The sequence below is a fragment of the Salvelinus fontinalis genome, chromosome 34 (assembly GCF_029448725.1).
Source record: "Salvelinus fontinalis isolate EN_2023a chromosome 34, ASM2944872v1, whole genome shotgun sequence".
NCBI classification, from domain to species: Eukaryota; Metazoa; Chordata; class Actinopteri; order Salmoniformes; family Salmonidae; genus Salvelinus; species Salvelinus fontinalis.
This window is the reverse complement of record NC_074698.1, coordinates 16,503,221-16,520,376: the sequence shown is the minus strand read 5'-3', so window position 1 is coordinate 16,520,376 and position 17,156 is coordinate 16,503,221. Positions and strand designations below refer to the sequence as shown.

The 17,156-nt window shown below is 43.0% G+C and overlaps 1 protein-coding gene across 2 annotated transcripts in view; it reads left to right on the top strand.

The window, feature by feature from the left end:
• Window positions 1-2,250: 2,250 nt before the first annotated feature.
• Window positions 2,251-17,156, top strand: part of LOC129833300 (ubiquitin carboxyl-terminal hydrolase 43-like) — a 100,413-nt gene continuing 85,507 nt past the window's right edge. For both annotated transcript variants that reach the window (XM_055897799.1, XM_055897797.1), the window contains exons 1-2: window positions 2,251-3,228; window positions 13,516-13,665. In XM_055897799.1, coding sequence (XP_055753774.1) covers window positions 2,614-3,228; window positions 13,516-13,665 — 765 coding nt within the window. In that variant the 5' untranslated portion in view covers window positions 2,251-2,613. The remainder of the gene's footprint in view (window positions 3,229-13,515; window positions 13,666-17,156) is intronic.

Sequence of the window (17,156 nt, the reverse complement as noted above, 5' to 3'; positions counted from 1 at the left end):
TAGAAAGGCACCTGTGTTTTAAAAGGGACATGTAGTATTTGGGGTCTAAATCTAACTTAAAGTAACAGTTGCAACGGGAGGCCAAAGCTGGACGGAGACAGCTGCCAACCCCAGAGATGATTATGGCTGATTCCCACACACAACCATGTTTTAACCACTGCATTTTACTATTTGATAGACGGTAGCAGTTTCTATTTGCATACTGTGAAGGACTCATTAGGAGAAAGTCAAGGCTTTAGTTCTAAATCTCCCAAAATTATTTACCAGCCAATAAATGCTGGCATGCACAATACATCTGCTTATACTTTTTTTAAACAGGAGGAGAGATTTTGACACAGACTTGCATTGATTAAAAGGATTGAATAATGAGTACTGGTCATTGTGAAATACTCTGCATCTTATAATCCTGGTTGAAAGATAATGAGCATGCGCTTTTGGAAACTGTTGGGTGGATTTTATACATTGTTATTGTATGCATTTTGCAGTTTAATGAGAGTTCTTCACACAACTATTCTACGATCCTCGTTTACTGCACATCAAGGCCTGTAATATTTAACATACTATATCTTTTCTGAGACGGATTGGCTATTGGAAGGTGTATGACGGGTTTGCCTTACGAGAACTAGAAGGGTCCCTCTCAGGATCCATTAATGGAATGCACATCACCTTCGATGGAGACCATTTTGTGACAGATACAGATGCGTTACCTTAAATCTTGTTAAGTTTGTAATTTCCACTTTAAAGTTTCAGACTTGATTTGCACTAATGAAAACTGTATCAACCCCCTACAAAAAAATGCCATTAATTATAATCCACATAATAATTTACATTTCCTATTGCTGCAGGATTATGTTCCTGCTGTGAGAAACTGGCACAGATTAAGAAACAGCATATGTATGGTTATACAGTTCAATTTAATATTTAAGCCACAACATTTCATTGTCTCTCAGAGACATCATTCATCAAGCCTTTGTAAAATGAGACAGTCTGTACTGTACCCATTGTACTGCACTGACAACAGACTAAATGAAACACTGATATCTTATAATAATGTATTGCTTTGTGTCTCCACGTAGGTGGCGAATGGTGATGACAAGCTGGTGAAGGTGTGGGGGTTACTCTGAGGGGGAGGTGACAGACATCAGCACTGGGCACAGTGGCAGCATCAACAGCGTCAAGATCTGCTCCAACAACAAGTACGTGATCAGCATCAGTGTAAATGGGTCCATACTGCCATGGAGGTACCCTCACCTGCCCTGGACAAAATTCTCACCACCCTGATTCCCTCTCAGTCTAGCACTGGTGAGGAGAGTTGGTCTGGATATGAGAGTTATTTTTTATTACTCAATAAATCTTAAATTTATGTTTAATAAGCTAAAATAAGAAACACTTCTATAAAGGTCCAGTGGAGTCAAAAACGTGATTTATATATATTTCCACATTATGAGGTTGGAAAAATACTGTAAAATTGTGAAAATTATGATAATACTCTTTTAGTGTAAGAACTGTTTGAAAAGACTGCCTGAAATCTCTGCCTGTTTTGGTGGGGTAGAGTTTTGGCCTTCCATGGTGACATCGCCATGTGGTAAATTACTTAATAGACCAATAAGAAAGAGAGTTCCAAATCTCTCTGCCAATAACAGATACATTTCAGTTTTCCCCTCCTCACTCAAACCACTCCCAGACAGTCCTAGCAAAATTCTTGCTTGAGAAATTGCTCTTTGCTAAGAAGCTTTTTTTTAAACAATTTTAATTGAAAACAATCACAGTAAGGTACCACCCCCCCCCCCCCCCCCCCCGGTTGGTTACTGCTCTCTTCAGGTGAGCACCTCACCACTGCCCTTCATGCCAGTAGGTTGAAACAGCAGGGGTTCCCAAAAATTGGGAAACCCACATAACCTACTTGAATAATGTCTACACATCATTAATCCATTTATGATTGGCTAATATATGTGTGTTCTAAATGCAAAAACTTGTCCATGACTTATCCATATAATTAATATTAACAGAGAAAACCTGCCAAACAGAAAATAGGACTGTTTCAACATTCAACCATGAAAAACTGCTTGTTTTCATGAGAATAAAAGTTCAATCTGGAAACATCAACTTGATTGTTTTCATGAGAATAAAAGTTAAACCTGGAAACATCAATTTATGAGTCAGCGTTTATATGCCTACTATGCCAGCGTAAACTACTCTGATGATACAGGGACTAGAATCAAAGTGGGAGGGAATAGTCACACACTACGCATATGAATACACGCCTCTTTCGAGACGAAGTTCGAAGCGATGGGTAAGTGCGTGTATACATGCCCGTAAAGGAAGCAAGTAGGAGGCAAGGAAAGGCGCGGGTAATGTTGAACATCGATGGAGCTCGTGTAATTTGGTCAACAAGCATTAAGGGTTTCAGTAAGTGTTGAAATGTTTGACGTTTACCGGCTGCACGGAGTTGATATGTGTTGATGTGCCATGGCTCCGCAATGGTTTCACCTCTGTGCCCTTGTGTTCTGTCCTCCTCACGGTATTCGGATGGGAAATATCTGCAGAAAAGTGGCACACTGGCCTCGAAATTAATTCCAGAATTCTCCAACATCGGCAAAGTATTATAAAGATATGGATAAACACTGCAGAGTGAAGGATGAAGCCACGTCAAAGGCAGCAAAGCGCAAGGAAAACAAACAGAAACATGGACGGCTTTTTCGAAAGAAATCATTGAAGTCGGTGGGGAGTTTTGTAAATAAAATAATCAAAACTTTGGGCACTTTTACCCACTTTGGAGACGTTGCAGTTCAGGGCGCAGAGGATGACGATGGGGGGTTTCGTGACGGGACACCTTGCACACTCAGTGCCAACTCAGGAAATATCAAAGAGGATGTCGCCGGGGATGATTCTGTTAAAAATAATGCGATAGCTTCTTCCCGTTGCTCGGTGAAAGAAAGGGTTTTATGGTGCTATGGTGGCAACATTCCAGGTGTTGTAGGCTTGAAAAATCACGGGAACACCTGTTTCATGAACGCCGTGATCCAGTGCTTGAGCAACACTGACCTGCTCGCAGAGTATCTCGGGTTGGAACGATATAAATTGGATTTTAGTCGAAGGAAAATTAATGGGATTGTTAAAAGTGAAGACACGCAGCATGCCAGAGGTGAAGTCACTGAGCAGTTGGCATCACTTGTTAGGGCACTCTGGACTCTGGAATACATCCCGCAACTGTCCGTGGAATTCAAGGTAGGCTATAGTTGGCTATTATTACATGTAGTTGCTCTTATACCTGTGTACTAACAACATACTTACTATGTAATAAACCCAGGACAAGCTATTATAGTACCAGAGAGCCAGGGGTGAAGATAACGGCTGTATTTCCATTTGCCCCTGCTCCTGTATACCTTGATTGAAACCGCAACATAAAACAACTATGCTGCTGTCATTCCTAACATGATAAAAAACAATTTGTTTGACATTTGCCTAAAATATTGAGGGGATTTACAGAAAATGTTATCATATTGGCCAATAAGCATTTCACTGTTAGTCTACACCTGTTGTTTATGAAACATGTGACCAATAACATTTGATTTGATATTCCAAAAATGATGCTGAAGCACTATCCATGACATTGGAGTTCATAAGATTTATTAGCCTATAGGTAACCTGTTTATTTTTTTCTCCACGATTGATTACTTTATAAGTCAGTGCATCATCGAGCTTTGATAGCTATGCTGAACTCGAGTTCATCTCTACAGTGCTTTTATAGTCTGTGGTTTTACCCAGATGGCTTTTAGTTCACCGTTTACTAATGAGGTGGCTGGCACTGTGTGTCACTGGAGTCTGAGGGCATGGGATTACCAGGTGTCTGTCTGGAGTGCTGAGCTAGCACTTTGTTCCATCAGATGCTCACAGCACAGAAGAACCTTGAACATAAACAATGGACTTACTATAATCTAAACAGACTTTTGAAAGCTGGTGTGTTATATTGAGTGTTTTCCAGGTATGGCGGCTTCGAACGCTGGGCTTTAATATTCCAGTCGCTGAGATGATGAGCATAGCACCTGGCTGACTCACTACCATTTACAGTGTTTCTGAATAGGACACACTTCATTATGTTAGTTAGGCAACATTGCCATAGAGAAGACTGTTTATTGAGAGGAACACTCTCCATTAAAGGACCTGAGTGTGGATACGAGTGTGGATACGAGTGTGGATCAGGAGGCAGTGCCAACGCTAAAGAGGAGGAAAACACAGTTATCACACTCCCGCGCCGGCAGTGCTAAGCTCCTATATAGTTCAAGGCCAGATAAAGAGAAGCTGATAAGGGGTACATTCACAATGGATTTATTCTTGGAAATGCTAATTGATCTGTGAGGAGAAGAGGTGTAAGCATAACCAGAGGCACACCTGCATTGTGCAAAGCCAGGGGCTCAATAATTTGGCCTCTAGCTCAGTGTAATGTACTGGAAGTAGAAGAGTTCGGGAAGTTTTGTCTGGGTGGTGGTCAATGAGGGGCAGATTGAGACTGCCCCACCACAATACCAGACTAAAATACCATCCAGAAATGTTATTACCTTTATTGTGCAGTCAGTGCTGTACCTCCTGCCAGAGAGGTCTCAGAGGAGAATCAATCGTAACTAGTTTATTTGGTCTCTGTCTGACCCAATGTTCTGTGTGACCGTTCCTCTCCTCCAAAAAGTAACCCTTTCTCACAATCTCACTCTTCTCTGGACACCCTGCCAACTCCTCTCCATCTATAGCCACTTCCTTCTTATCTTGTGGGACTCTCCTATCATATTTTGAGAGGACAAAAATCTGAGCTGGCTTCATGTAGTCAAGATAGTTGAGATCTCAAGATAGCTGTAATGAAAAACACTCAATGCATGTGATGAGATCTTTCCTGTGTTTCAGCACACACAGGCGTGCATCTTGGCTGTGGCTCTGTGACCAGAAGGGTCATGAGTTCATGTCTGGCCATCTAAAACTGTCTTCAATGTAATTCCACAGCTGTCTGCAGGCACCATGAGATAATCAGATAGCTGTCAGGCCCCTGTCTGAGCCCTTAGGCCATGGGAGCATCAGACAAAACAACCAGCCATCTATAAACAATCAAAAACCTTACCCCGTAATTTAAATGGCCCACTTCATAATTATCTCAGAGCAGTTCTCAAACAGTATTATCAGTCATTCCACATGCCTCTGACAGAGTGAGAGTAGAGTGAATAGCATAGACAAGGAATAACAAAGAAGGTGGATAAGTGTTTGCGTCACATCCCATAAATAAACAAACACAATTTTGGAGGAGAAAATGAAAGTGAATGTAAGTAAACTTTCTGATGTAACACAATGTATTAGCAAAAGCAATTCGGGGGTTGCACACATTTGTGCTGTTCAGTTACAGGCTAATATTCACTAATATGCACCAAGTCAACTCTAATGTGAGAATGACTAACAGCTTGACAGAAAGAAATTACTTTTCAAGCCTCATTCTAAGCAGACAAAATGTATTTTGAGTGAATTCAGAAGAGAGGTCGTTGGTTAATTAGAAGCAAAAAGTTACCATTAAATGGTGATCTGTCCCAGTGTCCTCTCAGGCAGGTTGGTGGCGCAGACAGGAGAAAAATTAAAACCTGTCACGCCCTGACCATAGAGAGCTGTTTATTCTCTATGTTGGTTAGGTCAGGGTGTGATTAAGGGTGGGTTATCTAGGGGATTTGTATGTCTATGTTGGCCTGGTGTGGTTCCCAATCAGAGGCAGCTGTTTATCATTGTCTCTGGTTGGGGATCATATTTAGGTAGCCATTTCCCCATTGTGCTTTGTGGGATCTTGTCTAGGTATAGTTGCCTGTGAGGACTAGTTTGAGCTTCACTGTTCGTTTTAATGTTTTTTCCCTTTGAGTTTTCTATTCCAAATAAAAGGATGGAAACATACCACGCTGCACCTTGGTCCAATCTTTATGACGAGCGTGACACTACCACAGGATGACTGGCACTGAGACACATTCCAGTAGCACCTTGCAGGACTGACGTTGTAGGGGGAGGGTTACTTAAATGTTGTATCGAAGGTTAAGTACTGTGCCTGTGACTTTATATATATTCTTCCCGTTCATCATGTCCTACCTGTCACTGTCCTCTGATCTGAGGGCTTCATTCTACCTGCTCTGGGATCAGAATCAGATGTGTGTTTTAAAGAGTATCTGATCTTTGTCCTAGCGCATTCTCTGAATCCCTCCTGGTGGAGTTCACTGTTTGCATAGAGGGGCCAGAGAAGGTTTGAAAACAGAAACTCAAACAGTTACTCAACAGCTAGTATATAGGTTTCAATAACATGGGAGAGGCCAAGGACAGGGGTCAGGGAGGGTAGGGAGGGAGGGATGAAGGCCTCTTGAGCTGGAATTCAGTCCTCCCTCCCTCCCTACGGAGCAGATGGACTATCTGGTCGTGATTGAAGGATAAATCAGTTTAGAGTTTTGACATGTTTGTGTGATGACTCATCACTGTGACAGTGACTCTGGCTTCCAAGGATGTGTCAATATTTGGGGTCTCCTTTTAATGATTAGGCTATCTGATCTGGCAGAGCTTTGGGTTTCAGAACTTTAAATATGAAGTTAAATGACTCAGTGAAGTCGCAGGGAGATGACACTTGTTCTTGTTCTGTAAATCTTCTCTTCAGGCGTACACAGGGGTTTAATTGTTTAATAACATATTGTGCCCCCTCAGATTTCTGGGGTGCATGACGCCCCTGACCAAAGGTCCCGGGTCTCATTTGAATCATAGGTGCCGGGTGTCGGACCCGGCGGGCCCAATTAAACCCCTGTGTACGCCTGAAGAGAAGATTTACAGAACAAGAACAGAAAAGTTATATTTTGGTTTCATCTGACCATATGACATTCTCCCAATCTTCTTCTGGATCATCCAAATGTTCTCTAGCAAACTTCAGACGGGCCTGGACATGTACTGGCTTAAGCAGGGGGACACGTCTGGCACTGCAGGATTTGAGTCCCTGGCGGCGTAGTGTGTTACTGATGGTAGGCTTTGTTACTTTGGTCCCAGCTCTCTGCAGGTCATTCACTAGGTCCACCCGTGTGGTTCTGGGATTTTTGCTCACCGTTCTTGTGATCATTTTGACCCCACGGGATGAGATCTTGCGTGGAGCCCCAGATCAAGGGAGATTATCAGTGGTCTTGTATGTCTTCCATTTCCTAATAATTGCTCCCACAGTTGATTTCTTCAAACCAAGCTGCTTACCTATTGCAGATTCAGTCTTCCCAGCCTGGTGCAGGTCTACAATTTTGTTTCTGGTATCCTTTGACAGCTCTTTGGTCTTGGCCATAGTGGAGTTTGGAGTGTGACTGTTTGAGGTTGTGGACAGGTGTCTTTTATACTGATAACAAGTTCAAACAGGTGCCATTAATACAGGTAATGAGTGGAGGACAGAGGAGCCTCTTACAGAAGAAGTTACAGGTCTGTGAGAGCCAGAAATCTTGCTTGTTTGTAGGTGACCAAATACTTATTATCCACCATAATTTGCAAATAAATTCATTAAAAATCCTACAATGTGATTTTCTGGATTTGTTTTTCTCATTTTGTCTGTCATAGTTGAAGTGTACCTATGATGAAAATTACAGGCCTCTCTCATCTTTTTAAGTGGGAGAACTTGCACAATTGGTGGCTGACTAAATACTTTTTTGCCCCACTGTAGCTGCTGTTACAGTAAAAAGCCCTAGCAGTGGTCCTATTTATATGACTGATGGGACTGGTCCATATGGTCAACAGCCCTGCTTTCCCCACAGCAACTCGCTCAAACCTCCCCCACTTCTCCTTCACCCAAATCCAGATAGCTGATGTTCTGAAAGAGCTGCAAAATCTGGACCCCTACAAATCAGCCGGGCTAGACAATCTAGACCCTCTCTTTCTAAAATGATCTGCCGAAATTATTGCAACCCCTATTACTAGCCTGTTCAACCTCTCTTTCGTATCGTCTGAGATTCCCATAGATTGGAAAGTTGCCGCGGTCATCCCCCTCTTCAAAGGGGGAGACACTCTAGACCCAAACTGCTACAGACCTGTATCTATTCTACCCTGCCTTTCTAAGGTCTTTGAGAGCCAAGTTAACAAACAGATTACCGACCATTTCAAAACTCACCGTACCTTCTCCGCTATGAAATCTGGTTTTAGAGCTGGTCATGGGTGCACCTCAGCCATGCTCAAGGTCCTAAACGATATCATAACCGCCATCGATAAGAGACATTAGTGTGCAGCCGTATTCATCGACCTGGCTAAGGCTTTCGACTCCGTCAATCACAACATTCTTATTGGCAGACACAACAGCCTTGCCATCTTGGAACGATGATTGCCTCGCTTGGTTCACCAACTACTTCTCCGATAGAGTTCAATATGTCAAATCAGAGGGCCTGTTCTCCGGACCTCTGGCAGTCTCTATGGGGGTGCCACAGGGTTCAATTCTCGGGCCGAATCTCTTCTCTGTGTACATCAATGATGTCGCTCTTGCTGCTGGTGATTCTTTGATCCACCTCTACACAGATGACACCATTCTGTATACCTCTGGCCCTTCGTTGGACACTGTGTTAACTATCCTCCAGATGAGCTTCAATGCCATACAACTCTCCTTGCGTGGCCTCCAACTGCTCTTAAATGCAAGTAAAACTAAATGCATGCTCTTCAACTGATCACTGCCCGCCCGTCCAGCATCACTATTCTGGACGGTTCTGACTTAGAATATGTGGACAACTACAAATGCCTAGGTGTCTGGTTAGACTGTAAACTCTCCTTCCAGACTCACATTAAACATCTCCAATCCAAAATTAAATCTAGAATCGGCTTCCTATTTCGCAACAAAGCATCCTTCACTTATGCTGCCACACATACCCATCCTACCGATCCTTGACTTCGGCGATGTCATTTACAAAATAGCCTCCAACACTCTACTCAACAAATTGGATGCAGTCTATCACAGTGCCATCTGTTTTGTCACCAAAGCCCCATATACTGCCCACCACTGCGACCTGTATGATCTCGTTGGCTGGCCCTCGCTTCATACTCGTCGTCAAACCCACTGGCTCCAGGGCATCTACAAGTCTCTGCTAGTTAAAGCCCCGCCTTATCTCACTGGTCACCATAGCAGCACCCACCCGTAGCACGCGCTCCAGCAGGTTTATCTTACTGGTCACCCCCAAAGCCAATTCTTCCTTTGGCCGCCTCTCCTTTCAGTTCTCTGCTGCCAATGACTGGAACGAACTGCAAAAATCTCTGAAGCTGGAGACTCTTACCTCCCTCACTAGCTTTAATAAGCACCAGCTGTCAGAGCAGCTCACAGATCACTGCACCTGTACATAGCTCATCTGTAAATAGCCCATCCAATCTACCTCATCCCCATACTGTTTTTATTTATTTATCTTGCTCCTTTGCACCCCAGTATCTCTACTTGCACATTCATCTTCTGCACATCCAACCATTCCAGTGTTTAATTGCTATATTGTAATTCCTTCGCCACCATGGCCTATGTATTGCCTTACCTCTCTTATCCTACCTCATTTGCACATGCTGTATATAGACTTTTCTACTGTATTATTGATTGTATGTTTGTTTTACTCCATGTGTAACTCTGTGTTGTTGTATGTGTCGAACTGCTTTGCTTTATCTTGGCCAGGTCGCAGTTGCAAATGAGAACTTGTTCTCAACTGGCCTACCCTGGTTAAATAAAGGTGAGAAAAAAAAAATGGAATATTAATTGTCAGTTTGAGTCAGGTACCTCATAAACCAGAGCATTAATTATACACACATATTACACAGTCCAGAGTTATATGTAATTAGGTCAAAATGGCCATTGTGGACACCATAGAGAGAACTATACCTTATCTACAGTATCAATTATTTATCTGACGCAATTACCACATTCATGGACACTGATGAAGATAACTATAATTACCATGGGAGATTTGCCACTGTTAAAGCAGCTTGTAATTGTAGCATTATGTGTCCACAGAGAGCTTATTTCTGGAAACTGCCTTGGAGAGTTAATTTAAAGTATGTCAAGAGCTAGAATCCTTATTGTCTGTACACTGCCATCAGACTAACTTAGGCTATGTAGAACACAACAAAACGAGTCGTACAACATCGATATAGGTCTTTCATCTTGCTACCTTAATTGTGCTTTGCCTTCCATGCAAGATATTTACAGTAGGGTAAAGCTGTACAATGAGCAAACCTATTACATGAAGGCTATCTTGTTTTCCTAAACTGTGCTGCCAGTCTCCAAGAGGCCATTATGTCATGCTGTTCTTTCTTGACACAAAAGGGACAGACTTGCTGCTGGCACAGGGACACCCAGACAATGGATTTGTCTGTACAGTCTGAGTTATGGCCCTGTGATTGTGATATTTTAATTTTGTTGTCCACATTTTGTGTAATTGTGTGTAAGGACCTGAACAGTGTGATACCTCTCCCCTGACTTTGTCTCTGACTACAAATAGACACTGTCTCAAGAGGCACACTTTCAGACAGCATTAGGAGACTACTCTCTTCTACTTTTGCTTTGACACATCCAAATAATCACTTTGCTCTCTGTTTATGAATGCGTGTTCACTTTGTACAATGTTCAGCTGAGTAGCTACTTTGAAGATAGGTACAGTAAGCAGTACCTCCCACACACAGTGTGTTATTATACAGGTTGTACCAATGATAGCGAGATCTACTGTACTGTATGATAGAGTCATGTTGGATACAAGGGATTATTAGGCAGTGATCACAGGCTGCTGTTCTCTCCATAATCTCTCATTACTGCTGAGGCTCCTTCAGGCTGCCAGCTGCGGTTCAGCCGGTTAATTCCAGTGTAATTGAGTCGTGTGCCACTCAGTCTTAAACCACAGATTTCAACTTACATTTTGTTCCATGTGGGCTTAAGTATTCTTCAACCTACTTTTTTGTGGCACAGTGATATCTAAGGACGTATTTCATTTGATGTTGCTTTCTGAAATGTAAAAAGAACAGTCTTTATATCTGTCAGTTAAGTTTGGGTAATACTAGTACTATAGTTCTGTGTGTGGTGTTGAGACAAATGTTTCTGAATAACTGAATATGAGTCACCAATCTCATTAGGGGGTTCAGTGGGAGCCATCCAAGGTCAGCTCTGATTGGGCTCAGCAGCATTTGAGGATTTTCTTCCCGGGAGCTGAAATAGCTTTGTCCCAGACAGTGGGCGACGAGGGAAGTGTGAAGAGCATTAGGGAAAATTTGCAATTCAAGAATCCCTCTGTTCTGCGTTCTGTGGAGACGAACATAGTGCTTGAGGCAATGATTGACACGCTGTCGGTCCACTGTGGGCACTGTGCAACAGGAATTAGGCCTACAGCTGAGCTTCCTGAAGAAGGGATCCTGTGTGCAGCCACAGGTGGACCAACAGACACACCTAGGGTCCTATAAAATCCGCGACGCGGAGAACGCGGACAGAATCATGGAATCCAGACATTAAAACGGAATTCAACAATATTAAAACATTTATTGAACTAAATAGGAAATCAACTAAATGTATTGAACTTGTTAGAAAATTTATTAATTTGCACAAGATTATCATAAATGAAATAAAATTGTATTTGTCACATGCGCCGAATACAACATGTGTAGACCTTACTGTGAAATGCTTACTTACAAGCCCTTAATTAACCAACAATGCAGTTTTTAGAAAAATGAAAGGATTTTGTTTTTTTACTAAATACATTTTTTTTTTAAAGGAACACTATAAAATGACAATAACGAGGCTATATACAGAGGGTACCAGTACAGAGTCAATGTGTGGGGGTACAGATTAGTCGAGGTAATTGAGGTAATATGTACATGTAGGTAATGGTGAAATGACTATGCATAAATAATAAACAGCAAGTAGCAGCAGCGTAAATAAAAAGGGGGGGTCAATGCAAGTAGTCCGGGTAGCCATTCAGTTAACTGTTCAGCAGTCTTATGGCTTTGGGGTAGAAGCTGTTCAGGAGCCTTTTGGATCTAGAATTAGCGCTCCGGTACGGCTTGCCATGCGGTAGCAGAGAGAACAGTCTATGACTAGGGTGGCTGGAGTCTTTAAAACATTTTAGAGCCTTCCTCTGACACCCCCTGGTATAGAGATCCTGGATGGCAGGAAGCTTGGCACACTGATGTATTGGGCCGTACGCACTACCTTCTGTAGCGCCTTGCGGTCGGATGTCGAGCAGATGCCATACCGGGCGATGATGCAACCAGTCAGGATGCGCTCGATGGTGCAGCTGTAGAACTTTTTGAGGATCTGAGGACCCATGCCAAATATTTTCAGTCTCCTGAAGGGGAATAGGCATTGTCGTGCCCTCTTCACGACTGTCTTGGTGTGTTTGGACCATGATAGGTTGTTGGTAATGTGGACATCAAGAAACTTGACCTGCTCCATTACAGCCCCGTCGATGTGAATGGGGGAGTGCTCGGCCCTCCTTTCCCTGTAGTCCACGATTATCTCCTTTGTCTTGATCACGTTGAGGGAGAGGTTGTTGTCTTGGCACCACACTACCAGGTGTTTGACCTGCTCCCTACAGTCTGTCTCATCTGCAATCACATGTGTGCTCCAGAAACACCGCTAACCAAACAGTGTTGCTGTGCAATGAATAAAAGGGTATCTACACCCAAAAATGTAAATGTAATATATTTTTCCCAGACCTCAAAAGGGGTCTCCTGATGTTGGTTAAGCATTGGTGTGGACCTAAAACATCCAATGTTGTTTTTCTATCTAAAAAATATATATATTTTGAGAGCGAAAACCTGAAAAAAATGGGGAAAAACAGAAACCTGGAAAAACCAAACAGAGAAAACGGAATTTGAGAAAAAAACAAATAGAATTTGGCAAAAAATAAAACTGATTATATAGGGTCTTGCACACCTCAGTTGGCCAGTGAATATCGCACTGTTTGTTTCATGTTTCTATGTAAGCGGGAATGGCAGTAAACAAACCAATAGCTTTTTGTAATGCAATTTGGGTATTCCCGTCACATCTCAAATCCTAACAAGCTGTCAGATTTGGATCTGAATTATCCCACTGCTGTTTTAGTTTTTCACTCTTATGCAAAATGTTTGGATGATCCGGACAGCAGAAGGTTATTCATGCATTTAGGCAAGTCTTTACTTCAAAAGCACACTGTGTGGTTCTAGTACATTCATCTTGATTTACTTTTTTTTCTTCCTTTATTTAACTGGGCAGGTCAGTTAAGAACATATTCTTATTTTCAATGATGGCCTAGGGACAGTGGGTTAACTGCCTTGTTCAGGGGCAGAACGACAGATTTGTACCTTGTCAGCTCGGGGATTCAAACTTGCAACCTTTGGATTACTAGTCCAACACTCTAACCACTAGGCTACCCTAAAATGTAACCATTTTAAAACAACAGTCAGCTAATCTGTTTTCCCTGTCCATTGAAGACGCACTAATTCACCAATGTTTACAATACAGTTTTACATTGACTCCTTCATTGACCATGTGACTCGCCTTTCCCTCTCTAGAGTATAGTATCCAAGTATGGATCCCAATTCCGAGGAAACTCCCAACATGACGCCCTGGAGTTCCTGCTTTGGCTTCTGGACCGAGTTCACGAGGATGTCAACTTGTCCTCCTGCAGCAACAACAATAACAAGACCAAAGCCCCAGGGAAGGTAAGAGTGCCTTCTCCATCCACTGTCACACAGTCACATTGAACTGAACTGAACTGAACTCAAAGTGTAGGCTTGAGCTACAAGTCTCAACAGTGCCTTGCACTCCCCACTCACAAGAGCAACAACTACTGTCTGAAATACCTATTGCTATAGAGAAAATGATCTTTTCATATACTTACAGAACCTTGGTTTCACAAGAGAACAACGGTTTCTCCAGGCATTTGCAACAGCATCTTTATGTTCTTTGCAGCTCTAAGTTTGTACAATTTAAATTCAGCTCTCAATTATTGATGTACTTATCTACCCTTGGATCTATACTAAATGTGCTAACACAGCATTAATCGACTTTAATTGATGTACTCTGTGATTCTGAAAAATTCTGAACAGATGTGAGAGGAAGAGCAGCATTGCATACAAGTGACATATTTCCTTCTCTCCTGTGCTCTAAATGGCATATGATTCAACAAATAATTCTGATAATCCTGTGTGAGGGATAAAGCTCCCTCTATACCTTGTATTGCCTACCCCCTTCGGTGAAATTGTTCATGTACCTGTTTGGAAACAATTGCCTCTCTGACAAACTTATTTCTTGTGTTTGTGGGGAGAAACACATTAGAGCTGTTGTGATGGGTTTCCATAGTTCTGTCTGTCTGTGAATATGCCCTATGTGCTGCAGCCGTCTAGCTGATGCCACAAGTGAAACTGCTGCTTTCACAGGAGACCTGCAACTTTGTTCTATAATGTCTTCTGTGCAGCCTGAGGAGTAGAATCAAAGCTGGGTAATTTGCTGTTTGATACCTTCTCTGTGCATGGCCCCTCCTGAAGGTATGCCTGTGGGCACAGTGGAGCCTGACACCCCCTGGATAGGCCTTTGATCGGTTCCACTGTGCCCATTAGCAGGGAGTTTCATGCATTATTAAAAATATATTTCTGCTTTTGAAATACACCCCCTCTTTAGCAGTGTTATCAGGGTGATAACCAATGAAATGATTCATACCAAGTGCTAAATTCACTTTTGGTGAGTCATCACAAATAAATCTAAATGATATCAGTGTCCCTTCTCCCACAGACCTTACGCCACTGATTTATTCTGTTGTATCATCGCTATTCTAGTGGAGGGGAATTTCAGTCTCAGATTCACAGAACAATACATCACTGTATTTGGGATTCTACATGTCTTTATAAAATTGGTATTTGAACACCCGGATAACAATCTGTTACACTTTTTTGCATGTTAAGTAGCAGAAGTGAGATGCATGGTTTGAGGAAGGGTAAATGGTGCTCTGTTCCAGACCAGCACAGCTTACTACATGATGACACTGGCCAGAATGAAGCCATTGGCTTGGCTACTGCTTAGACCTGCTGGGTCTTGTTTTGGATAAAACACAGCTTGGTCTTTGTTGCATCAATTGAATTTGACACTCTGCATACTTGAATTAATAGATCAAAGTAAGAGGTGGTCTCAAGCCGTGGTCTGTTGAAGTGAATCTCACTGACACTAACCACGTAGGGACCTACTGAACCAAAGGCTATGGTTAAGACTAGAAACTAGACTGTGTGTAGGCTAAGACAGGAGTTTTGAGATTCAGTTGCCAGTGTTAACTCAGCTTTGTGGTCTTGTATGTAAGATTCCTCAAAGTGTGATTTTCTTACTTCATCTATCTTCCAGCAGATTAGTGTGTTTGCGTATGGGTGGGCGTGTTCTTGTGTTTATGGGTGTATGCATGTGTGTAGGCTAAGTGATGCTCTGTGAGTTGTGTATGTGTGTGACAGTGAGTGTTTGTATGGGCCTCAGTTCATTGAGCCATTCAATTTGGTTGTTTGCTGTGAGCAATGAACATGCGGTCCCCTCACACGCACTTTCCCCCTTTCTCTCCATATATCCTTCTCCCACCCCCTCTCTCTCTCCATATTTCTGTTGACACCCCCCTCTTTGTTTATCTGGCCATATACAGTACTATGCAGTGTCTATCCAATACTTGAACAAAGCTTCAATCTGTGTCTGAGATGAGTTGCCCTTCAGTGCAGGGCCAGAGGGCACAGGAGGTGATCTGGACTGTGTCTCTGTCTCTCTGTATGAGGCCACAGAGGACATCAGAGGAGGCTGGGACTGGAGGACTGCTGATAAGGCCTGTCATTATAAGTCTGGAATACGTCAAGGAAAAAGTTGCCACACTTTGTTAACACCCAAGAGCCTGACGGTGTGAGGGACGAAAATCTGCTGTTTTTGACAGCGTCCCGCGCCGCTTCATCATTGCTTTTACACACTTTTACTTTAGTTTAGGCAAGACAAACTGGTAATATCAATTTGGTTAGGCTATCTTCACACACCACACCTCCAATGGTTCACCTTTCTGTGTGAAGGAGACCCATTTGAACTTTTGAACTTGTTATTGTGTTCTCTGTCTGAGGGACTTCCTCCCTGTTATATGGCCCATTAAGCCCAGCTGCCATTGGCACTTTGACGTCAACCCAGGTTGGGCTGGTCTTGGTGGGCTAGCTCAAATTGCATTTCCACTGCCTCCAGAAATGAGAAATTATGTCATGTTGCTAGGTAGTCAATATGTAGCTGCAGCTGGCTTCGCTAATATTGCTAGCTAGCTATCTAGCAAGATGTTGAAGAATTTAATTCACCCTCAACATGCTGTAACTAACATTACCCCATACTCCTGCCACTGCCATTCAGACTCAGAGTTTCTCTGTCCAGTGTTTGTGTTCTTTTGGTCATCTTTTTATTTTATAATTTAAAAAAAAATGTTACCCCTTTTTTCCCTCCCCAATTTCGTGGTATTCAACTGGTAGTAGTTACAGTCTTGTCTCATCGCTGCAACTCTCGTACGGGAGAGGCGAAGGTCGAGAGCCATGCGTCCTCCGAAATACAACCCAACCAAGCCGCACTGCTTCTTGACACAATGCACATCCAACCCGAAAGCCAGCCTCACCAATGTGTCGGAGGAAACACCGTACACCTGGTGACCGTGCACTGCACCCGGCCCGCCACAGGAGTCGCTAGTGCGCGATGAGTCAAGAATATCCCTGCCGGCCAATCCCTCTCTAATCCGGACGACGCTGGGCCAATTGTGCGCCGCCACATGGGCCTCCCGGTCGCGGCCGGCTGAGACAGAGCCTGGGCACAAACCCAGAATCTTTGATGGCACAGATAGCACTGCAATGCAGCGCCTTAGACCACTGCGCCACCTGGGAGTCCCTCTTTTGCCCATCTTAATCCTTTCTTTTTATTGGCCAGTCTGAGATATGGCTTTTTCTTTGCAACTCTGCCTAGAAGGCCAGCATCCCAGAGTCGCCTCTTCACTGTTGACATTGAGACGGGTGTTTTGCGGGTACTATTTAATTAAGCTGCCAGTTGAGGACTTGTGAGGCGTCTGTTTCTCAAACTAGACACTCTAATGTACTTGTCCTCCTACCACTCCTCTTTTTATGGAATAGCCTTCATTTCTCAGAACAAGAATAGCCTGACGAGTTTCAGAAGA